Raw genomic sequence first — 21,032 nt, 5'->3', positions numbered from 1 at the left:
TCACTGGGCTTGGGGTCCCAGACAAGGTCAAGGGAGCAGACAGCAGCAGGCCTCACTAGCCTATCACCAGAACCTTCCTCCACCTGCCCGCCATATTTAACACCCCCAAATGCAACTGGAACCTTTAAGGGTCCTTTGTGACGTGGCCACAGGGGAAGAAGGACTAGACATCTGGGCCCAGGTCACCCCCTGGGAAGCAGAAGGGATGCAGGTGCCAGTTTGGGACAGATGGAACCCTGAAGGCTGTCATCTGCTAGGGGGTGACCCACACAGAGCCCCTCCAGCACCCTTGGTCATCGGGCATAGTCCCCCGGACGGAGTGTCCACGGGGCACCCCTCCCTGTGCTTTCAGCTCAGTCTGTTGGTTCATTCAGCAAGTTCAGGGGTGCATGGAGCCCCTGCTCTGGCCTCGGCTCTGCCGGAATAAGAACCACAAGGTTTGCAGACCACCCACAGGGAGTGTGGGGCCCATCCGTCCCGATCTCGAAGTGGTCCTCAACCTCGGCTCCAGTCGGTGGGGTGTCCTGACCACTGACCTTCCAGAGCAGCCACCTCTGAGGGGCAGGCCAGGAGTACCGGGGGTCCTCACCTGACGGTGCTGCGGGATGGCTGGGGCGGTGGGGCTGGCATTGGACCAGGCCTCCCAGGGGGCCTGGCATGGGGCCTGATCTGGAAAGTCAGGACCAAAGCCCCAAATGGCTGTCCTGAAGGCTGTTGCCTGCTGTCCTTGATGCTGACACCAAGCCAGGGAGGGGATTAAGCGGCTAGGGCCAGGACCCCCAAGGCTGGGGTGGGGTGGGGAGGGGTGAGGTGGCCCTGCCCCCATGCGGCTCGGCCCCCTGAGGGCCTCTGGGACAGCTCTGGCTGCGAGGTCTGGCCTCCTATGCCAGGCCAGCTCTACCCTCACCACAGCCTTTGTCACTGGGGTTCCTGCCCGTGGCAGCCAAGGTTGCTCGTCCCCTCCCCATATTGGCCATGGGCACAGGGATGAGGGAGGAGAGACGCCAAAGCCTGTCGGGGCCAGAAGTGTCACAGAAGGAAGCTTGGCCCGGGACTGTGGGGAGTGGGGGGGGGGGGGGTGGGGGGACCTGCCAAACTGCCCAGGCCCGCCTTTAAGGAGCAGCACTAGGCGGGGGAGGGGAGCTCCTGCCACCCCAGGATCCCTCCCCAGAAAGCCCTGCAGGCCCCCAACTCCAGGCAGGACCCGAGAACACCCTGCAGTTTTGTCAACCGCCCTCTGCCAGTGACACGACCACAGCAGTGACAAATGCGACCACGAGCAGCAAACGCCGAGGGAGGGAGAGCCGGGCCGTTCTCCCAGACCTGTCTGTAAGCCCCTGAGAGCTGGGCTGCAGCCCCTGGGGCCTGACCCTCCACAGTCAGGAGCCCCACCCAGGAGGAGGAAGGAAAAGATCCCAGCCCTTCTTCCTGCCAAGGTCCCTTTAGAATTAATTTGAGGTAATCGGATTAGGATTTGTGGGGTTTTGAGAGTTTCTATCTGACACACGCTGAACTACACGCTTCAATCATCTCGGCTTAGCCACACTCCGTGTCTGTGGCCTTTGCTTGCTCTGTGCCTCAGTTTACCCTGAACGAAGAGGCCACATTGCAGGTTGGAGGAGGACTGTTCCTGGGCCTGGGGCCTCAGCAGGAACTGTGGAAACTTACCCACATGGACCTTTTCCTGGAATCTCCCTCCCTCCCCCCCCCCCTTTGTCTCAGGAAGGAGTTGGGACTGGAGAGAATTTAGTTACAAAGGCCTGTCAACTGCAGCCTGGTCAATTAAAAAGCAGGTCCTGGGACTTAGGTCAAGGTTCGGGCCTCCTGCTGCCCAGAGCCAGGGCTTCAAGCAGGCCACTCAACTGGTCTTGTCCCCTGGGGACCAGGCCATGCCCCAGGGAGGCAGCTGAGCGTTTGGGGAAAATGGAGCCGCTGGGGCCACGTCCACGTGGGGTGTCCCCATCAATCTGGGGCTCTCGGCACAGAGGCAGCAGGGCCGGGCCAGGCCGCGGACCCCAGGCCAGGCGCTAGGAGCCCTCCCGGAAGCTGTGGATCTGCGTGGAGTACCTCTGCAGGTGGCCTTCGGGCTGGGGCTCGGTGGCGCCCAGTGCACCCCCAGCCGCCGCCTGCTGCTGATAATGCTGGTAGAGCTTGGGGCCCGGGCCGTCCAGGCCGGGGAGGCGGCCGCTGGACATGGTCAGGATGGTGGAGGTCAGCGACTTGATGTAGTTCTTGGCCAGAGTGAGCGTCTCGATCTTGGAGAGCTTCTTGTCGGCTCGAACGTGCGGAATGACCTCTCGCAGCGCCTGGAAGGCGTTGTTCAGCTTGTGCATACGCTGCCGCTCTCGCTCATTGCTCTCCAGCCGCCGCTGGACGCTGTTCTCCCGCCGGCCACCAGGCCCCGAGGCCCCCGGCCGCCTGCGCCCACCCTCGGCCCGCGCCCCCTGTGCCCGCACCGTCCTGCTCCGCAGACCCTTGGCCAGCTCCAGCCCCGAACCTTGCTGGGGCCCGTCAGGGGTCCGTTCCCCTGCGGCGGCCTCTGGGTCCTGCGCTGGCACCCGGCGCCTGGGGGGCCGGTTCTTGGTCTTCATGGCTCCAGGCTGCTTGTCCCAGGGGGTGGCGGTTCTAAGGCAGGCCCTTGGAGCTGAAATCCAGAACACAGGCCACCCTGTGGTCACACGGCAGGCTGGTGGGCGCTTAGGACGCCCAGTGGACACTCAGGGCAGCTGTCCTGGGCAGCCCCCTCACTGCCCAATGGCAGCTGACCACTTGGGGCACCGTGACCCCAGGGTTCTTCCCATTCACCCATGGAGCCCTGAGCCAACCCCTCCCCCATTCCCGTTTGACCTCATGGCGACCCCTCAGACTTTATCTGGTGTCCCGCCCCTGCCCCCCCAACTCCACATGCACTGATCCCTGGACCTTTCTCTGGCCCCTGGAGCCTCACTGCCCCCTGAATGCCTCCAGAGTTTGGGTGGCCTTTAACACTTTTCTCAGAGCAGGTGGATCAGGAGATGTGGCAGGACTCTAGCTGGTCGTCTGCCTGTGGCTGCTGCGTCTGCCCTCATGGACAGGCACCCACTCCAGCCACCACACTGACCACCGGATGTCACACATGCAGGGAAGACACTGGGGCCAGAACCGCTGTGGACATGAGGCAGCTGTCTGCGGTCAGAGGTCGACAGTGGTCAGAGCCTGCCACAGCCCCCAGTCCCACCGCGTGGATGCCCCCCCCCCACCAACCCAGGATTCCCGTCCCCACCCCCACCCGGTCCCGCCCCTGGGTCCTCTCCCCTCAGTCCCGCCGGGATCCCCCACCCCTAGTTACCTGGAGATCCGCGGCTGCACGCGCTAGGGCTGCCCACGGGGGACAAGGACACGTCGCTTTAGCCGCCCCGGGCGGGGCCGCGGCCGCATGTAAATGAGCCCGCGGGGCGGGGCCGGGGCGGGGCCGGGGTGCGCGGGTCTCTGCCGGCGGCAGGGGGCGTCGGCGCACCTGCGGGGTGGGGGGGGCGGCGGGCGGGGCCGGACGCCGCCCCCATTCCCCCCGCCGCTGCAGCCTCCCGGCAGCAGCTGGGAGCCCGGGCCCAGAGCCCATTCGGCGGAGGGGGAGACTGAGGCCTCTGCGAGCACGCCGGCGCTGAGGGGGATTTCGGGACGGCGCCTGGCCGCCGCACCTGGCCTTGGGGCGAAGGCTCAGAACAGAAGCCAAAGCCAGAAGAACTGGCGGAAAAGCCGTTATGCAATAATACTGATTTCTCAGACAGGTAGTGGCCCGTGTTTCAGCGGCCCCTGCAGCACCCGGGGGCTTCGTGAGCTCCCCCACCACTCCGCAGGGCTCAGGCCCGCACGGCGCAGGTTCCGGGGCCGGGGAGGGGGGGGGGGGGCGGAGCCCTGCCCCGCGGAGGACCTGCTCCGGCCCCACAGCTGCTTGCAGGTCACGGGGAAATACCCTGGTCGGTCATCGGTTTTAGGAGGTCTCCAGGGGGCGAGAGGTGGTCAGCTTGGGCTTAAACCCGGCTTCCACCCACCTGCTCTACTAAAACGCCTGCCTGCCTGCCTCAGTTTCCTCCCCTTTTACAGAAGCACTAAAAGGTGTTAAAATCAGCCTCTGGCTTCAGGGGTTCTTCTGGGCTGATGAGGCGCACCTGGAGTGCAGGGAGACGGCGGCGTCTGGGCCTGGCTTCCCACCCCTTGTGACCAGCAGGTTCGGGGGTTAGGGGTCGGTGGGCGCCCATCTCGCACTTGTCGGAGGTGCCCAGAGGGATGCTCGTGGGTCTCCATCTACTCCCTGGGGGTCTCAAGGGAGTTGGTGTGACTGGGGTTGGGGCCAGGCCTGCTTGGTAGGAGGCTGTCCCTCGGCTCTGGGCAGCTGGCGAGGGGGGCGGAGCGAGGACGGGGTGATGGAGGAGGCCGAGGTCCACCACGGGACATAGAAAGGCTGGCGTTGAACTGATTAGCCTCTTGACTTTTACAGCTCATTAGAGGCTGTATCTCAGAAATTAAAAGGCTTCTGAAATTCATCAAGAAGGACAAAGGCTTGGAATTACAGATACACCTTGAGGCAGCACAGTCACTGCATCAAAGTTCAGTTTTCCAGTGAGCACACGAATCTTCATGTTCTCACGCAAAAGGGCACACTATCTCTAGAGACCGGGGCACTGTGTGTCCCAGGGCCTGCGGCAGGGCGGGCGGTGCCTGGTCACACACCCTGGGCCTTGGAGAGCGGATAAAAACACGAAACAAACGCAGCAACAGAGTTTATAAATATATAACTATATTTATTTTGAATATTAAATAGTTTTTAAATTACAAGCAATTTATTGAATCACACTATGCATCAATATACAGTAAAAATCTTACAATTTAAAAATGTACACAATTTAAACCGAAAGTTCATTAGCGGTTATATTGCCGTGAACCTCTTACAACTGTGTTAAAGCCCGACAGGGAAGCCGCGTGGGTGGACTGCCCCAGGGGGGTCCTCATCCGCGGCCGGAATTCAACAGTGGATTCACACACCGGCCCCTCAGGAAGGTCTGCGTGCGCCTGCGTGAGCCTGAGCAACGCAAACATGTTTTCAAGCCGTTCCGGTAACAGGTTGTTGGTAATTCAATACTGTCCACACGTTTCAGAACTTAGGTACCCGAGAGAAGTTTGTTAACAGCCAACACTTGAGCCAACCCCGTTACTATTAGGAATGTTGTGCAGGAGACTGAAATGTGAAGTAACTGCGTTGCCCAATCTTATTTTAAGGCTCCTTCTCATAAGGCTACTATTCTGAAGCCCCCGTCACTGGAGCCCAACATTCGGAGCCCGACACTTGGGTTCACTCCCGGAGTTTTCAGATGATGGAGGGCTGGGTAGGGCAAAGCCGGGGGCTGCCTCCCTCGGGCCTCGGGCCCTCTGGACGGACATGCAGTTAAGTCACTAGCCCTCCAAGTACCCTACAGAAAAACTAATACAAGGGAGAGGTTCTGAAAGGTGTTTTTACGGCAGCAAGACATACAAAGACTTTTCTAAGATAAAACCCATTTCTATAGAAACAATCACCTGTACGTTTAAAAATAGAACGGATGCTGTTTTCAATTCAGCTTCGTGGAGCTCCTTCACCGTGAAGAGAAATGGCTTCTTACCCACACACACAGTCCAAGTTCCAGAAGGATTTGGGGAGCACTTTTTTTTTTTTTTACATTTCTTTTTCTGGCTTATGATGGGATCACTGGATTAACACAAATGAACATTTAGCTAGGAAGGAAATGAAGGTGAGATTCTTTTTATTCTGGGATTTGAAATATGTAAACTCCACCAGAGTAACACTAACCAAATCCTGATAGACTCCAAAAGAGGCCAGGAAATGCCATTGTGGACCAGGCATTATAAACCTCAAACATACTATCTAGAGGATTCCACTGATTTATTTCATTGCATAACTTCTCAGGACCAGTTTGGTCTGAAAACCCACTACTGGTAACCAACATAGTTAAAAACACAAAAAGACAAAAACAGAAACAAAAACGGGAATTGAACAACAAAGCACATGCTGATGCTTCAAAGATGGGCTGAAATTTTTAATCTACATCATTAGTTTCCTGTGTATTGCTTGAGATTTCAAAAGAACATGTTAACTCACATGTGTATTATAAATATAAAACCTTCCCCGCCATGCACCAACCACCACAGTAAGATTTACTACTCAGACCCACCCCCCCAACTCAGTGTAAAAAATGCTTTCTTTTGGCAATTAATCATGACAGCAATATAGACCTAAATTAAATTAAAACGGGAATTAGGTTGTTAAAATCTCCTTAATCATAGTGAAAAAGATACAGCCCCCAAATATCTATAAATTTATCCCGGGCTGATTGTATAAGAAGACTATATATTCTATGGATCTGCTTGATTTCGGTCATTAAATCTGAACTCCTTAGAGTTTGAAAAAACTTGTATAATCATCACCTCTCATTTCTCTCTCCACAAAGACTGGTAGTTAGATGTAAAAACTCAAGAATCTCAGGAAGTCTCCATAGCAAGAAATTCAGAGTTATGACAATTTGGCAAAATCACCTTCTAATGCCCTGTGATGGTTTCCCGTCTGCGTATCACAGGCCCAGCTCTCCTGGCCGCACTCCCGGCTCACACCGCCCGGAGGGTAAAGGGGGCTCTCTCTCCATTCTGAGTTCTTGCTCGGGAAAGTTATTGCTAGGTATGCAAAGTTAGTGGAGTGAGCCAGAATTGATAATCAAGGTCATAATTTACTTCGTAAACTCCAGCCAGTACCCACAACTGCATCTCACGCCGGGACCAGAGCTGCTGGGACTTCTGTCACACAGCCCAGTGGACCTGTGTCACGCTGGAGTCAGGCAAGCGAATCAGCACCGGAAAACATTCGGGGTGACGGGCCAGCGTGTGGGGACCACAGCCCCGAAATCAGACCCCCGATACACACGGTTTCGTGGCGAGCACGTCAAGCCTCCCCCAGCATGCGGCCCTCTAGCCCCTGGAAACTTCCTGGTGTCAAAGCGGGACTCACGGACCGCAGAGTGAGGCCAGCTTTTTATCCCGAACACCCGATTCCTGCCAACGCTGGGGGGCTGCGCTGGATACACTCGGTCCCTTCCCAGGCGAGGGCGAGAACGAGGTGCTTAACGTGGAAGGGAAGGGTCAGTGCAGAGGAGTCCCAGGGCCACGCCTGGGTGTGATGGCCATCCGGGGCCGCCCAGGGTCCCAACCGGGAGGACGGGCTGGCTGCGCGGGCTCCGCCACTGTCCCTCGTCCCTCCTCCTGGCTGCAGGAGACCGGCTGAGCCTGGCCCTAAGCGGGGTGGTTCTTGAGGGGAAACCCAACTCTATGGGTTACTTAGAAGCTCGCCACCTGACGTGTACAAATGCAATGAACTCAAACTGTCCTCGGCAACGAGAGCCCTGCAGGGACAGCTCTTGCTCAGAGCTCTGGACCGTCTACGAGGACACGGAAGCCACGGCAGCAGCCCACGGTTCCACACAATAAGGAGAAGAACCGGCTTTGAGGGGAGGCGCAGGGGCCACAGCAGAGCGCACACGGGGGGCGGGCACTCGGCTCCCCAGGGAGGGGGGCAGGAGACCCAGCCCTTAACCCGCAGCTGAGCCCTGGGGTGAACCGCCTGTCGAGTGTTACCGAAAGGGTTTACAAAACTGGGGAGCCGGGGGTGGTGGGCGGTGGGAGAACCACGAGGAGGGCTGCAAACCCCTCACCTCCTCAGGGAGGCCTCACTTGCTACAAGGAACCTGCGTTATAGAAAGAGACAAACGTGTGTTTCATTCGGTCAACAAAACAAAGCAGTCTTTTTGGACTCATCAAAAATATTTCCTATAAGAACAAAAAAACACTAACATTCGGAATCATTTATCATTTACAAAAAAGTACCATATGTACAATTCCAACAATTCTAGACAGCAGAACACTCAAAATATTTAAGCTTTACAAGTACCATGCAGAGCAAACAAACTATAAAACAGAGAAAAAAATCAAACTAGTGGATAGCACCAGCTTGACCTGCCTTATTTTCCTTGAATAATTTAAGATTCTGTACAATATCAGGTACTCTTAGAACATTTATCCACAGTGCAATTACAGAAAGCAATTAGTGATTTCTTTAAAAATAATAAATATGGCTCACTGGTGCCCGTTCCCATCGTGCTCCTCCGGGCCCCCGTACACAGAAGGGGTGCGCAGGTGTGGACGTGGAGAACACCCACCCCACCCCACCCTACCCCCCACAGGGAAACCGGAAATGGCCCAGAACCTACAGTTCCCACACACCGGAGCAGGGTCGGCACTCCCCAAGGATGACCGGGGCGCGAGCGCTTCTGGTGGGTGAGAGCGGCCGCAGGGCCCCCCCTCCGGCCAGGCTTCCCGCCGTGGGCACGGGGCCAGCGCGGCTCCCTCTGGGCCTCCCCAGTCTCTCTCCTGGGCCGGACGCCGTCGAGGGGAGGTCACTGCTGGGCTGCGGCGCAGGAATGCTGCCCGGCGGGGGGAGCAGCCTGGGACCCGAGAGCGCCTCGGGATCCACCTAATCCTTTTCTCCATCTTCGCTGCTTCCTGTTTAGGAGAGAACGAGCAAAGGTGGGTTTATGCCGTGATCGTCCTGGATGCAAACAGTCCGGACGGCATCTGACCTGTGCTACAGAAACGGGAACTGAAGCCGGGAGCGCGGCCACCCACCACCTGTCCAGCTGCGTGTTTTCTTCCTGTGACAGCGGCACCTGCCAGACCCTCGCACACTCTCGCACACACACCTGCTCCGCTCACACGCAGCTCGGTGTCAACGCTCAGGGCGGGAGAAAACCGCTCTGATCTCTGACAGATCGCTAGGGAATGGGCGTGATCTAACCGGCACAATTAAACAGAGCCCAAACACGAACACAAGCTCTTCATGGTTCGTGGCTGTTATCCGAACTTCGAACTTCAAATCGAAAAAAAGGCACCTGTTGACATTCATCTCCCAATCTAGTTATGGGGAAAAAAGGATCCGTATGTCCAGATAACACCACTGCAAATGGGCCCTGCCCGTGACCTCCCACCCAGGCCCCTGCTATCGCACAAGACCGAGGCTTAATGGCAAAGTCAATACTCCCGGGGGAGAACCAGAGCACATCTGGGCTCAATCCCAAAATCTTGGGCCAAGTGTTCTGAACAGAGTAAGCTTTCTGAAGAATGGCTTCCCTCTGGGGAAGGAGGAGGGAAGGCGGGGTTGTGGCCAAAAGGGGAAAAGAGAAGAAAAGAAGGTGGCAGACACCCTGGGCAAGTTTGGGGACCTGCAGCCAGGCCGTCACCCTGGGCCACCAGGCCCGACCGGGGCAGCGAGGGGACACCTCCAGTGGCACTCAGCTTGCGGAGTGACAGAGGCCTGCGGGTGGGGGCTGTGGCCCCGAGAGCGCGCTCTCGAACTGTGAGAGCTTTCTGAGGGATTTTTTTTTTTTTTTTAATCTACTCTGCAAACACCAGGAAAGCCCCAAATTAGCAAGCATTCAAGTCCCGCGGGGAAGGTCTCGCAGGCCGACGCCCGCCCAGCCCTGCTGGACACACAGCCCTCCTCTCACCTCCTTGCTCCATGTCCGAGTCAGTAAGGTGAGTGAGAGAAAAGCTGGCGATGTTGGCAGGCGAGATGGAGAACCGGGAATATGGCGGCGTGTGAGGCCAGCTCTGCTCTGCGCTCCGGGGTGGCGGAGGCGGCGAGAAGTACTTGGACGTCTGAAGGGAAGGCTTGGAACTGAGAAGGTTACTTGTTGTCTTTGCCATAAAAGGGTCCGGGGAGAAGTCATCATCCCATTCAAAGCCTCCACCTAAAAGGGAAAAAAATACACCCCAGTTTTCCTTCTCTGATTCTGTTAGAAAGAGCAGAGGGCCGAGGGCAGGCACACAAGTGTGCCTGTAGACCAAGCAACACCGACTCGGCCCGACAGGGGGCAGAGCTGCTCCCCGGGGTCCTGACAATGTCCTTTACAGCAGTACGTGACGTCACCCTCCAGAAAAGCCTCCCTCACTCACAGCCCACTACCTTTTAGTTTCTTTTTAAACCCACGGACGAAGGGAAATACCTTCTTCATCGGTCGAGCTTTCGGAATTTATGCACCTGCTCAGGTAGGGAGAACCCGAAGGCGGTGCCGGGCCGCGGCCGCTCAACTCGGGGCCGTGGGCATCTCCTCCGCAGTGCCCCAGCTCTTTGGTCGGGGTCTCCTGAAAGCCAAAGAGAAATTCCCGTCAGCAGAGGCCGGCTCGCGGGAGCCTCACTGATCGGCCGCGAAACGCTCCTCCTCAAACAGCGTGGGCTCGGGCCCGGGGAAGGTGCGACGGAACACAGCCCCGGTTCACCCACCGAAGCAGCTCCGGGACCCGGGCGGCAAGCGTGAAGCGGCTGCCGGAGGCCTCCGGAAAGCAAGCAGTGGCAGGCAGGCCGGGGAAGAACTCCTCAACGGCGCGTACCGGAGTGGACACAGAGAGCTCCAGAAGCCCCTTGGTTCTGGTTCTGAAGCAGGAGGGAGGTCTTCTGACGCTGGGCAGGGGGCTTCCAGATGGCCCCCCTCCATCTCTTGCTCCCCAGCCCCAAGCAATCCTGGGGTGGCAGGCACCTAGAATTCTGAGGGGGGGGGGGACTCACTCTCCCCCTGGGGGAGCTGGGATCCTGAGACAGAAGCCCTGCTGCTCGTCTTCCCCTCTGTCCACACGGCCGCATCCAGTGTGCAGTGTCGTGCACTAACGAAAGCCCCAGATGTTCAGCTGCAGCAACCGAAAAGTGGGGTTCAAGACATCGGAAAGTACCAGGGACACCACGGACAGGGAGGAGCTCAGAAAAGCAACCCTATCAAGTCTGTGAGAACCTGCCTTACCTCCGAGCCACGTGTGGTAGACCTGAACGTCAACAGCACCAAAGCTTTGAGAACTGAACCGCAGGCCAGCACTGGCCAAGACCCACCCTGGCCAGTGGGGGGAACGTGCACAGGACAGGTTTGAACAGTATAGCAAAAGCTTTAAACGGGGACCCCCCAGCCCACAGAAGGGTGGCTGGAACTTGAGACCTGAACCCCAGTGGGTCAATGCCTTCTAGGACAAAAATATCAGCATTCTCCTTAGAATCTAAACAAGGACAGAATCATAAACACACTAAAGAATCAGTCAAAAAAATCACTCTGCATACAAAGAATCAGGAAAACCTCAGTTCACGGCTGCCAATGCCACGATGACACAGATGCTGGGATTACCTTAAAGACTATTGTGAAAATGTTCCTACGAGCAAGAGCAAACGTTCTTGAAATGAATGCCAACCCAGAATAGTCTTGGCAAAAGAACAGATGATAAAAATAATAACAAAGTGCAAATTTCAAAACAGAAAAATACAGTAGCTAGAACTTAAAAAAATCCACTGGACGGACTCAGTAACAAGATGACAAAGAATGACTGAATTTGAAGGAGATCAACAGAAATGATTCAGTCTGAACAATGATGAAAACAGACACGGGAGAAAAAGCCAACGGGCCACAGACACACACAAGTCTGATCCCGGAGCACCAGAGGAGGGGACCCGGAGTGCGGCGAAAGAAAGCATTTGGGGACATAATGGCTGAAAACTTCTTGAATTTGGTGAAAGACATAAAACTACAGATTCAAGATGCTCAGCAAATTTGAAATGGGGTAAACGCAAAGAAATCCACACTCACGATCAAACTGCTAAGAGGAAAAATAAATTTTGCAAAGAAAAAAGTCCTGACAGCAAACAGACATAATAATACTGAGAGAAGAGAGTTGTCAACTCTGAACTGTGGATTCAGAGAAAATATCTTTAAGGAGTGAGGGAAACTAAGGTAATTTGTTGTCAGTAGATTTGATTAAAAAAAAAAAAAAAAAAGCCAAACTTCTTCAAACGGAAGGGAAATGATACCAGAAGGATCCTGGAACATCAAAAATGAAAAGAGAGAAACAGTAGAGCCCGCGTGGATAAACAGAACCCAATTTGTCACCTCCTGAGTTTTGTTTTTTTTTTTAAACATTTATTTATTTTTGAGACAGAGAGAGACAGAGCATGAACAGGGGAGGGGCAGAGAGAGAGAGGGAGACACAGAATCCGAAGCAGGCTCCAAGCTCTGAGCTGTCAGCACAGAGCCCGACGCGGGGCTCGAACTCACGGACCGTGAGATCGTGACCTGAGCCGAAGTCGGACGCTTAACCAACCGAGCCACCCAGGCGCCCCTCCTGAGTTTCTTAAAACATGTTTGATTGCTGGAAACACTGATCACACAGAGCACCGTCGGACGGGGCTTTCAGAGTAAGCGCGTGGAATAATATACCAGACAGCAGTAGTAAGTTTTCTTTCCACTGGAAGTGGTACAGTACTGATTCTAAGTAGATCGTGACAAGTATGTATATTTTAATCCCCCAAACCATGACAAAACCTAAGATACGTAGTAAAAAAAATGCAATGATAAATTAAAAGGTAATATTAAAAAAGGCCTATCTGTGTTGACAGCTCAGAGCCTGGAGCCTGTTTCAGATTCTGTGTCTCCCTCTCTCTGACCCTCCCCCGTTCATGCTCTGTCTCTCTCTGTCTCGAAAATAAATAAACGTTAAAAAAAAAAAAAAATTTAAAAAAAAAGGCCTAAATTACCACAAAGATGGGAAGAACAACCAAGTAAAAACAAACAGAAACGAAGAAAATGGTATGCCAAAATCCAAACAAGACTAATTTTATTAAATGTAAGTGGCCTAAAACCATCAATTAGAAGACAGGATTTTTCAGAAGAGATTTAAAAACTGATTTGCTACTCACAAGAAACTAACGTCAAACAAAATGATACACGTAGACTGAAAGAAGGTTGAAGAAAGAGATCTCATGCAAATGCCGATCAAAAGAAAGCTGGAGCGGTTACATGAATATCAGACGAGGGAATAAAGAAGGACATTCTGTCACGGTAAAAGGTCATCTCAACAACAAGATCTAATGGTCTTAAACGTGCATGCGGCTAACAACAGAGCCGCAAAACAGAGGAAGCACAGACTAACAAACCGAGAGAGACAAATCCAGAATTGCAAGTCGGAGACTTCAACACCTCTCTCTCTTCTATCCGGCCACGGACGGAACTACCAGCACGCAGAAAAATCAGCACCTCAGCACCAGTGCAGAAGAACTGAACACCGCCCACCATCCAGATCCAACGGACATTCAGGCACGTTCTTTCAAGTACACGTGGAACGTTCACCAAGACAGACCGTAGCCTGGCTCCGAAACAAACCTTTTTAAGTTTAAAGGAACTGAAACCATATCAGACACGCTCTCTGACCATAACAGAATCAGACTAGAAATCAGTGACAGATACAAGAAAACCTTCAACCCTTCATTTTTAAAGTGGCTAAAGTCTGAGCTCGTGGAACAGGGCCCAGCAGGCACAGGAGGCCTGGAGGGCCACGGATTCTGCCGCTGCCGCTGCCGCTGCCGCTCCCTGGTCCCGATCCACAGGGACCGCCGGTGGCCGGCAACTCCGGGGCTACCTGTGAGCCACAGACTGTTCCGGCTTGCACCTGCGTGCTGACCACCACTGCCAACTTCTGGGTTACGGAAATGCGGTGTGTAAAGCGCAGCTGACTTCAGCAGGCCTCTGCCGGCAGACCCAGAAAGGGCATCCGGGTCTCCTTCCCTTAACTCGACAGGACTTCCCTGTCCCACCTACACCTCTGCATATTCTTGGGAACCGTAACCAACCCCCAATTCCCATCTTTGGGGAATCCTAACACACTCTGCGGCCTCAAAGCGGCCATCAGGAAAACAAAGCGCACTCGATTTCCTAACACGTTCTGGAATTCCCCGAGACGACAACGTGCGGAGGTTAACAGATACCTGGTCAAACAGATAGACCGTGACATCATCAAAAAACGTCACCGCCTTCTTTTCTTTCTTCCAGTCGTCCGGCAGCTGGTCGATGGCGACAGAGGCCGCAGGTTTCAACAGGCTGCGCAGATGCCTCCCGTCCTCGTTGCTGAGGATCACGGGCACCGGGTGCTCGGTCTCGTCCTCCGACTCGGAGCTCAGGCTGTGCAGGTGAAACGCCCGCAGGTCTTCGTCCGAGTCGTCGCTGTTTTCGTCCTCCTCGTCGGCATCCATGCCGTCCTCGGAGAGGTCCAGCATGCCCGACACTCCAAGTTTCCCCAGGTACTTCCCTTCGACGTCCGGCTCCTTCAGCTTGGGGCCCTCGGAGTGGCCGCACGACGACTTTTCCGCCGTCACGTCTGCCGCGCTGCCGGGGCACAGGGTGGAACTCGCAAAGGCAAGGAGCTCGTTGGTGTTGGTTCCGGTGGAAGCGAGCGTGCAGGGGCGCTCCTCTGGTGCCTCGAAGTCATCGCTGCTGCTCAGCTCGGAGTTCCCCAAACTCAAGGGACTGCCGGCCTCGTCTTCGGGAGGCGGCGTCTGTTTGGAAACGTCAGGTGGTGCCGGTTCCGAAGTGTCTCTGGACGCCGGGTGACCGGAACTGTGCGAAGCGGGGAGACAGCTTCGGTCTGGCTGGCCGTGGCTGGTTTCCAGGCAACTGTCCTGGGCGCCAGGACTCTGCTCCGGCACGACCGGCTCAGGCAGCGGCTGGTCCGTTACCACCACCAAGGCCGAGGCCGAGGGTCCTGGGACGCCCTCGGACTTCTTGTCAGGCTCAGAGTCATTATCTGAGAAGTAGGCGGAGTCTCGGTACGAGCTCTGAGAGCCAGGCGCGAAAGTCTGCGAGGCCACTTCCGTACCCCTGTGGCCGTCGGCTGCGTCTGAGATGACGATGACCGGGTTGGGGGGCAGGGTGCCACGGCTGCCGTCGCCCGCCGTGGCCGCCTCCGCGGCCGAGGCGCCGTCGGGGGCGGGGTGCAGGGTCCATTCAGGGGACTCCAGGTTCTCCGTCTCGTAGCCACTGTCTGCAGGCTTATCGGGGGGCACGAGTTTCTGAGGAGTGTGAGAGCCTAAGGATCCCAATAAAACGTCACGGACATCCACCGAATCCAGAGAGTCCGGGGTCTCCACGGACTGTTCCGAAGTCGGAATGGGTGTTGACAAGCTGTCTTCTAGGAGGCTGTCTTGACTGGTCGAGTCTGAGGACAGGGCGGACACCAGGCCGCCCTCCTTGGCAGCCGCTTTACAATGCAGCTCACTCAGAGCGTCCGCACCTTCCGAACTTTTCTCCAGCACACGGTCAGCGTGTCGGTCTTCTGAGAGCGGCTGATTTGGGAAGTTCTGTCTCAATTCTGGAACACTGCTTCCTATACTCACCTCATTGGCAAAAATGTCATCAGTAAGAACCGGGTCACTCTTGGTCAGTGTCAAGGCCTCTTCGCTTTGGCGGGTCAGGTCCCGGGACCGGTCACCAACACCGGGTGCTCTGGCAGCCGCTGCGGGAGTTTCTACCGTGATGGTCACAGGGTCCGGATTCGTTTCTTGGCAGAGACCGTCTTCGTGGCTACGGACATCCGAGCATGTGGGTTCTCCCTGCTTCGGGGACGTCTCTGGAGGTAAGCGGGGAGATGTTCCTTCTGTCTCCAGCGAGGTAGGAGGTACCCGCGCTTCTGGGGAAGGCTGTAACGAGGTGTTCAAAGTGCTGTCCTTGAACACGACACCTGCATCCTGACCCTTGGCACTGAGGCTTTCCTGCAGCAAAGGAAAGCCTGGTTTGTTCTCGGCAAACTTCACTTCAGTACCTAAAGAGTTCCTATGTGGAGTTTCTAATATCGTTTCGGTGAAGCCAGCGTTTTTAAGTTCTGTTTGAAGATCATTTAGATGTTCTTTGTCAGACAGTGAGTCTTTTAGTAGGTTTTTCTCTTGAAGAAACAAAAAGTTTGCTGACAGCTCTTGAACGTTCAGTGGATCAAAATTATCTTGGTGCATGAGGGTTTCTGATAAGCAAAGAGGCTCGCCGTCAAAAAGCTTACGGGGCTTATCTTTCTCAAAGTGGCACGTTACAACGGACTCTCTGGAGTCGTCCGGACTTGAACCGAAAGCGGTCGGCTTCAAGTCGGTTTGAACTCCATTTAGTTCCATCAAGTCAAATATCTTTTGGTGACTGGGCAGATCCTCTGATTTGTCAAGATCACTAAATATACTGTTGAAAGGGCTCTCAGGGCCCCTGGGGACCTGTACATCCTCGGGTACGCTGGAATCTTTGGGGTCTGCACCGCTTTGGAAGAAATCCTCATCTGTACTGGACTCCTCTAATTCAAGGTTTCGGAGTGTCAGGAGTTGGGGCGCCTCCTCGTGTATCCTTTCCGGGTTATCCATTTCAGTTGTGAGCAGTGCGGGTGGGTAATCAAGCTCCAAGTTGCTGCCGCCTTTTTCTTCCAACTGGATGTAATAGTCGCTTCCAACAGAAAGGTTGTGGGCATCAAACACAGGGACCACTCCGGGGGCCCCACGGGGCACATCCTGGCCACTGTCATCTTGTTTCCCCGGCCCGGGGTCTGAAAGTGAACTCTCAAAAACTTCAACTGGAAAGAAGATGCTCGTGTAGGACAAGGCTTCGTCCGGGGGGCCCCGACCGCGCTCGTCAAAGTGGTCGTGCTTGGCTGCCTCCCAGACATACTCAAAGCTCAGGCCCTGGCTGGTCTCGGTCACGGTGAGGACTTCCTCCACCTCACGACCCAGCCGGTCCCTGGCGAAGTGGTCGAGGATTGGGAATGCGGCATTACTTGAAGTGTCTCTGCTGTTTGTATTCGGTTTAAGAGCATTCCACTGCTGCTCAAAGTCGACTTCTGAGTCCCTTTGGCTTTGCATCCGCAGGTAAGTGAGCAACCTGTGCACGTCTTCGGCCGCTGGTCTCTTGTCCGGGGACAGCCAGCAGAACTGCAAAACTTCATACCTGGGCAACGATTCAGAGGTGATTAATGGAATGATGGTAAAACTGCTTTAAAACAAGAAAGGACTTCACGAGGACTCCCAAGCCAACTCGCACCTCAAAAGTTTCTATGCTATAATCACTGTCAGCCACATGAAGGATCTCGGTTCACGGTGAAATACACTGTGGCGCAAGAGGAAATGAAGAAACATAAACGTTGGGCCTACTAATTTTGTGTGTTCCCGGGACATGTCCCAGTATCAGTGTTTGTCATTTTCCTTCTGGTGTCTACCCAGTGACTTATCCCCTGAATTTAGAAACAGTTTTAACATGATCTCCTCTTTAAAAAATCGCCACAGGTGGTCTACGTGGTAAAGAATGCACTTGTCTTACGTTTTTTAGATTGACTCGTTTTATTTTGCAAGAATTCTCAGAGACAAATGCGGTAGTGACTAATCTCTAATTCCTCCCCCCACTGAAAAGTAACACTACGATCTTACATAGCACGTGGTCTCCTTAGATCATAAAAGGGGCTGAAAGCGGAGGGAAACAGTAGAAAATGAAGTCCAAAGAAGAGAGCAAGGGGGAGCTGGGTCTTCGAAGGGTTGGCTGAATAGAGCCAACCTCCTACAACATAGCCACGAACAAAAGGGAAGACAAAGGCAACCTCAAAGTGTTAACTGTAGGCAGTATGTGTCAAGTTATTCCAGGTGAGACAGTTCGAGTGCTGTGGGAGCTGAGCACTGCCTCAGTGCATGGGGTTGCCTCGCTTCACGGGCAGTGCCTACTGGGCAGGCAGTGGTGTAGACAGAGGCTTAGAAAGAGGTGAACGTGATCCTGAATGGAAACGGAGTAAGAACTGGTCTGAAGACTCGTAAGAAGTAAATTTGTTTTGCAAATGTCAATATGCACTATGCAAATTAGCTTCTGCCGCCAATTTAAATATTACCCTTCCTATGCTCTTTTCTCACATATTAGGGATCACTTACAAAAATAGCCTCATTTTTTTTTTTAAGTTTATTTATTTTTGAGACAGAGACAGAGCATGAACGGGGGAGAGGCAGAGAGAGAGGGAGACACAGAATCCAAAGCAGGCTCCAGGCTCTGAGCTGGCAGCACAGAGCCTGACGTGGGGCTCAAACTCACGTGTGAGATCATGACCTGAGCTGAAGTTGGACGCTCAACCAACTGACTGAGCCACCCAGGCACCCACAAATAGCTTCATTTTAAAACAATTCCACAATAGGAAACTCCCTAATGTTGACTTTTCTAATTGGTTCAGACTTCACATTTTTTCTTATTGCACAGAATACATAAACTCCTACCTGTTGTACACTTTTTCCAAAACTAACATTACATTTTTAAAATATATGTTAATTCTAAAATCAGTTGTGGGGCGCCTGGGTGGCTCAGTCGGTTGAGCGTCCGACTTTGGCTCAGGTCATGATCTCACAGCTTGTGAGTTCAAGCCCCACGTCGGGCTCTGTGCTGACAGCTCGGAGCCTGGAGCCTGCTTCGGATTCCGTGCCTCCCTCTCTCTCTCTGCCCCTAACCCACTCACATTCTGTCTCTGTCTCTCTCAAAAATAAATAAATCATTTAAAAAAAAAAATTAAAATCAGTTGTGAATGATACACAAATCTTGGCTTTTCACAACATTTATCGTTTAAAAACAGGGAATAAATATACTGGGGCGCCTGGGTGGGTCGGTAGGTTGAGAGTCCGACTCTTTCTTTTGGCTCAGGTCACGATCCCAAGGTCGTGGGATCCGGCCCTGTGTCAGGCTCCTCGATGAGAGCCTGCTTAAGATTCATATTCTCTGTCCCTCCCCTCACCTGTGCCCCTTCCTCCACTGGTGCTCCCCATCCCCTCTAAGATAATCAATCAATCAATCAATCAATCAAAATGGGGAGTATACTACTAACACCCACAGACAGAGGATTTCCTTATCTTCTGAAAACAACAAAAAAGTAAAGTAGAGTTACCCACCATCTGTCAGAATAAGGCTGCTCCAGCTGGGGCTTAGGGAGTTTTGTGTCTCTCTCTCGAATGACCTGATTGAGAACATCTAAGTTGGAGAGGTTGGAATAAGGCTGAGCAGCATTATCAAAGAGCTCCCAAAGTGTCACACCTAGGGACCTGTGGAAAAAAGGAAACAGTCATTTCCTCCTCCCTTTAGATGTCGAATTTTTAACACCCACATTTTTATTAGTGACTTTAAGAATAAAGTGTGTACTGAAAAGGTTATTAAAGATAGCTCTTTAACGTGATTTTTTAAAAAAGGCACCTTCAATACAATGAGGTCAAGTATGCCTCCTCACATTTGCTACAGAGTACTCTAGAAGCTTTGGCCAACGCAGAAAGGAAAACTTAAACAAGGAACGGGCATAAGTACAGATAAGAGCTAGTGTAACTGTCCACTTTGAAACTCAAGAAATTTTTTGGCACATCTTTAGAACGATGTAAGAGTTCAGTAAAATGGTGAGATACGAGAGGAACATCCTGAGGCAGACAAAGAAATCCCGCTCGCGACAGTCGTAAACAGTTGGGTTTGGCTGCTGTTTCGAAGGGGCTTCTTCCCGTCATCCCGCCAGCTACCCGTGGGCCAGAAGAGGCCACCTGCCGGAGCCTCTCCGTGCCTCCAGGCCCACGGCTGTTACCACAGGCAGAAGGGAATGCCCCCTCCTGGGACCCATCCCCCTCCCTCACACCAAGTCCTCTGTCGCCACGGACACAGCCTCTGCGGCTCAGCCAGAGGGACACTTACTCTCCACCTCCTCTAAGCAGTCTCTGCATCTCCACCTGGGTCTTACGGCATCTCCTGGCCACTGCAATGGCTCCCAAGCCTGGCTGACTATCTGTGTCATCTGGGAACCCCCCACCCCAAGGACTCTCACGTGATAATGTAGGTGTGGCCTAGGAAACTGCATTTAAAGAGGCACCTGGGTGGCTCGGTCGGTTAAGCAGTTAAGTGTCTGACTTCGGCTCAGGTCACGATCTCGTGGTTCGTCAGTTCGAGCCCCACATCGGGCTCGGCGCTGACAGTGCAGAGCCTGCTTGGGATCCTCTCTTTCTCTCTCTCTCCCTCTCTCTGTCCTTTCCCCCACTCATGATTTCTCTTTCTCTCAAAATAAAAAAATAAACTTAAAAAAAAAAAAAACAGTGATTCTGACATCCAGCCAGGTTTGGGTGTGGATGGTTCACGTGACCTGGGATCGAGGCCTCCAGCTGTTTGTTTGAATAATAAACCGCATTAAATAAATACGTTTATTATCTGATACTGTACAGTACAACGTAACTTATGAGTTAATTTACGTTAACTTCACAAATCAGTGAAAGAAAGCACATTCAGAATCTAAGTTGAGAGATCCCTTCTGTCAGAGGAAACAAAATAGACCCAAATCTCCCAACTCAACTCAAGAAGGAGAACACACCTTCTCGCCGGCACAGACCTGCCAGAGGCAGAGGGTCGTTCTGGATACAAAACAAGTTTAAGACGCTATCGATGACTTTAGGGAGCCTACAATTTAAGTGAGGAAAATAAGAAATTCGCGCTACAGCCGGTGTGAGCTTGGGCACATGACCCTACCCGTCGCAACTCTCCAAATGCCTGCTCTAAAACTCCCTCTCCCGAGAAGGCCCGTTCCCAAACCAAAGCCCTCGCCGGCCCCCGGCTCACCCTGTTGTTCAGGAAGCTTGACGAGTGGGCTTTCTCGACTCCCCACCCCACACCTCTAACGTCTCCGGTCTCCCTTTCTCATCTCCTCACACAGGCCACAGAGAAGAGCCGTGTCCCCTCATCAAGGTCCGTCCCTGCCCCGGGGCTCTCTGTGCTACGCTGTGCAGTCTCCTGCAGGACAGCCGCCGTCAGTCACGGCCCCTCACCCCTAGCTGCGGAATTCTTTACCTTGAACTGGCCCTTGCCTCCTCGAGTACCACTGGCCTCCTCCTTCTGGGCAGAAAAATATCCTGGGGGGTCTTACCCACTCTTCCAGCAAAACTCTCTGAGAGAGGTCCCTCCCGTCCCCCCTGGCACAGGGCAGCACGGCCCCTGCCGCAGGCTGACGTCGGCAATGCTGCCCGCCCTACCGCTAGACTTATCACGGTGTCAGAAACCAGGGATGGGCTCTGTGTCCAGGAGCACAGGCTAAGCTCTCACGTTAAACATCCTGCTAGGAATAGTAAAAATTTGGACAAAACATTAAAA

The 21,032-nt window shown here is 53.8% G+C and overlaps 2 protein-coding genes across 4 annotated transcripts in view; both read right to left on the bottom strand.

The window, feature by feature from the left end:
• Nucleotides 1-709: 709 nt before the first annotated feature.
• On the bottom strand, nt 710-3,409 carry BHLHA15 (basic helix-loop-helix family member a15). Its single transcript, XM_047839519.1, has 2 exons — nt 3,329-3,409; nt 710-2,644 (listed from the first exon to the last, which is right to left on the bottom strand). Exon 2 carries the CDS (start codon nt 2,589-2,591, stop codon nt 2,028-2,030), a length of 564 nt encoding a protein of 187 aa, XP_047695475.1. The 5' UTR covers nt 2,592-2,644; nt 3,329-3,409; the 3' UTR covers nt 710-2,027.
• Nucleotides 3,410-4,760: 1,351 nt separating this feature from the next.
• Nucleotides 4,761-21,032, bottom strand: part of LMTK2 (lemur tyrosine kinase 2) — an 81,459-nt gene continuing 65,187 nt past the window's right edge. For all 3 annotated transcript variants that reach the window (XM_047837942.1, XM_047837943.1, XM_047837941.1), the window contains exons 10-14: nt 18,815-18,964; nt 13,868-16,850; nt 10,080-10,218; nt 9,582-9,824; nt 4,761-8,580 (exon numbers count right to left, since the gene is read on the bottom strand). In XM_047837942.1, coding sequence (XP_047693898.1) covers nt 8,552-8,580; nt 9,582-9,824; nt 10,080-10,218; nt 13,868-16,850; nt 18,815-18,964 — 3,544 coding nt within the window. In that variant the 3' untranslated portion in view covers nt 4,761-8,551. The remainder of the gene's footprint in view (nt 8,581-9,581; nt 9,825-10,079; nt 10,219-13,867; nt 16,851-18,814; nt 18,965-21,032) is intronic.

The sequence above is a fragment of the Prionailurus viverrinus genome, chromosome E3 (genome assembly GCF_022837055.1).
Source record: "Prionailurus viverrinus isolate Anna chromosome E3, UM_Priviv_1.0, whole genome shotgun sequence".
Lineage (NCBI taxonomy): Eukaryota > Metazoa > Chordata > Mammalia > Carnivora > Felidae > Prionailurus > Prionailurus viverrinus.
This window is presented reverse-complemented; position numbering and strand designations above follow the sequence as displayed.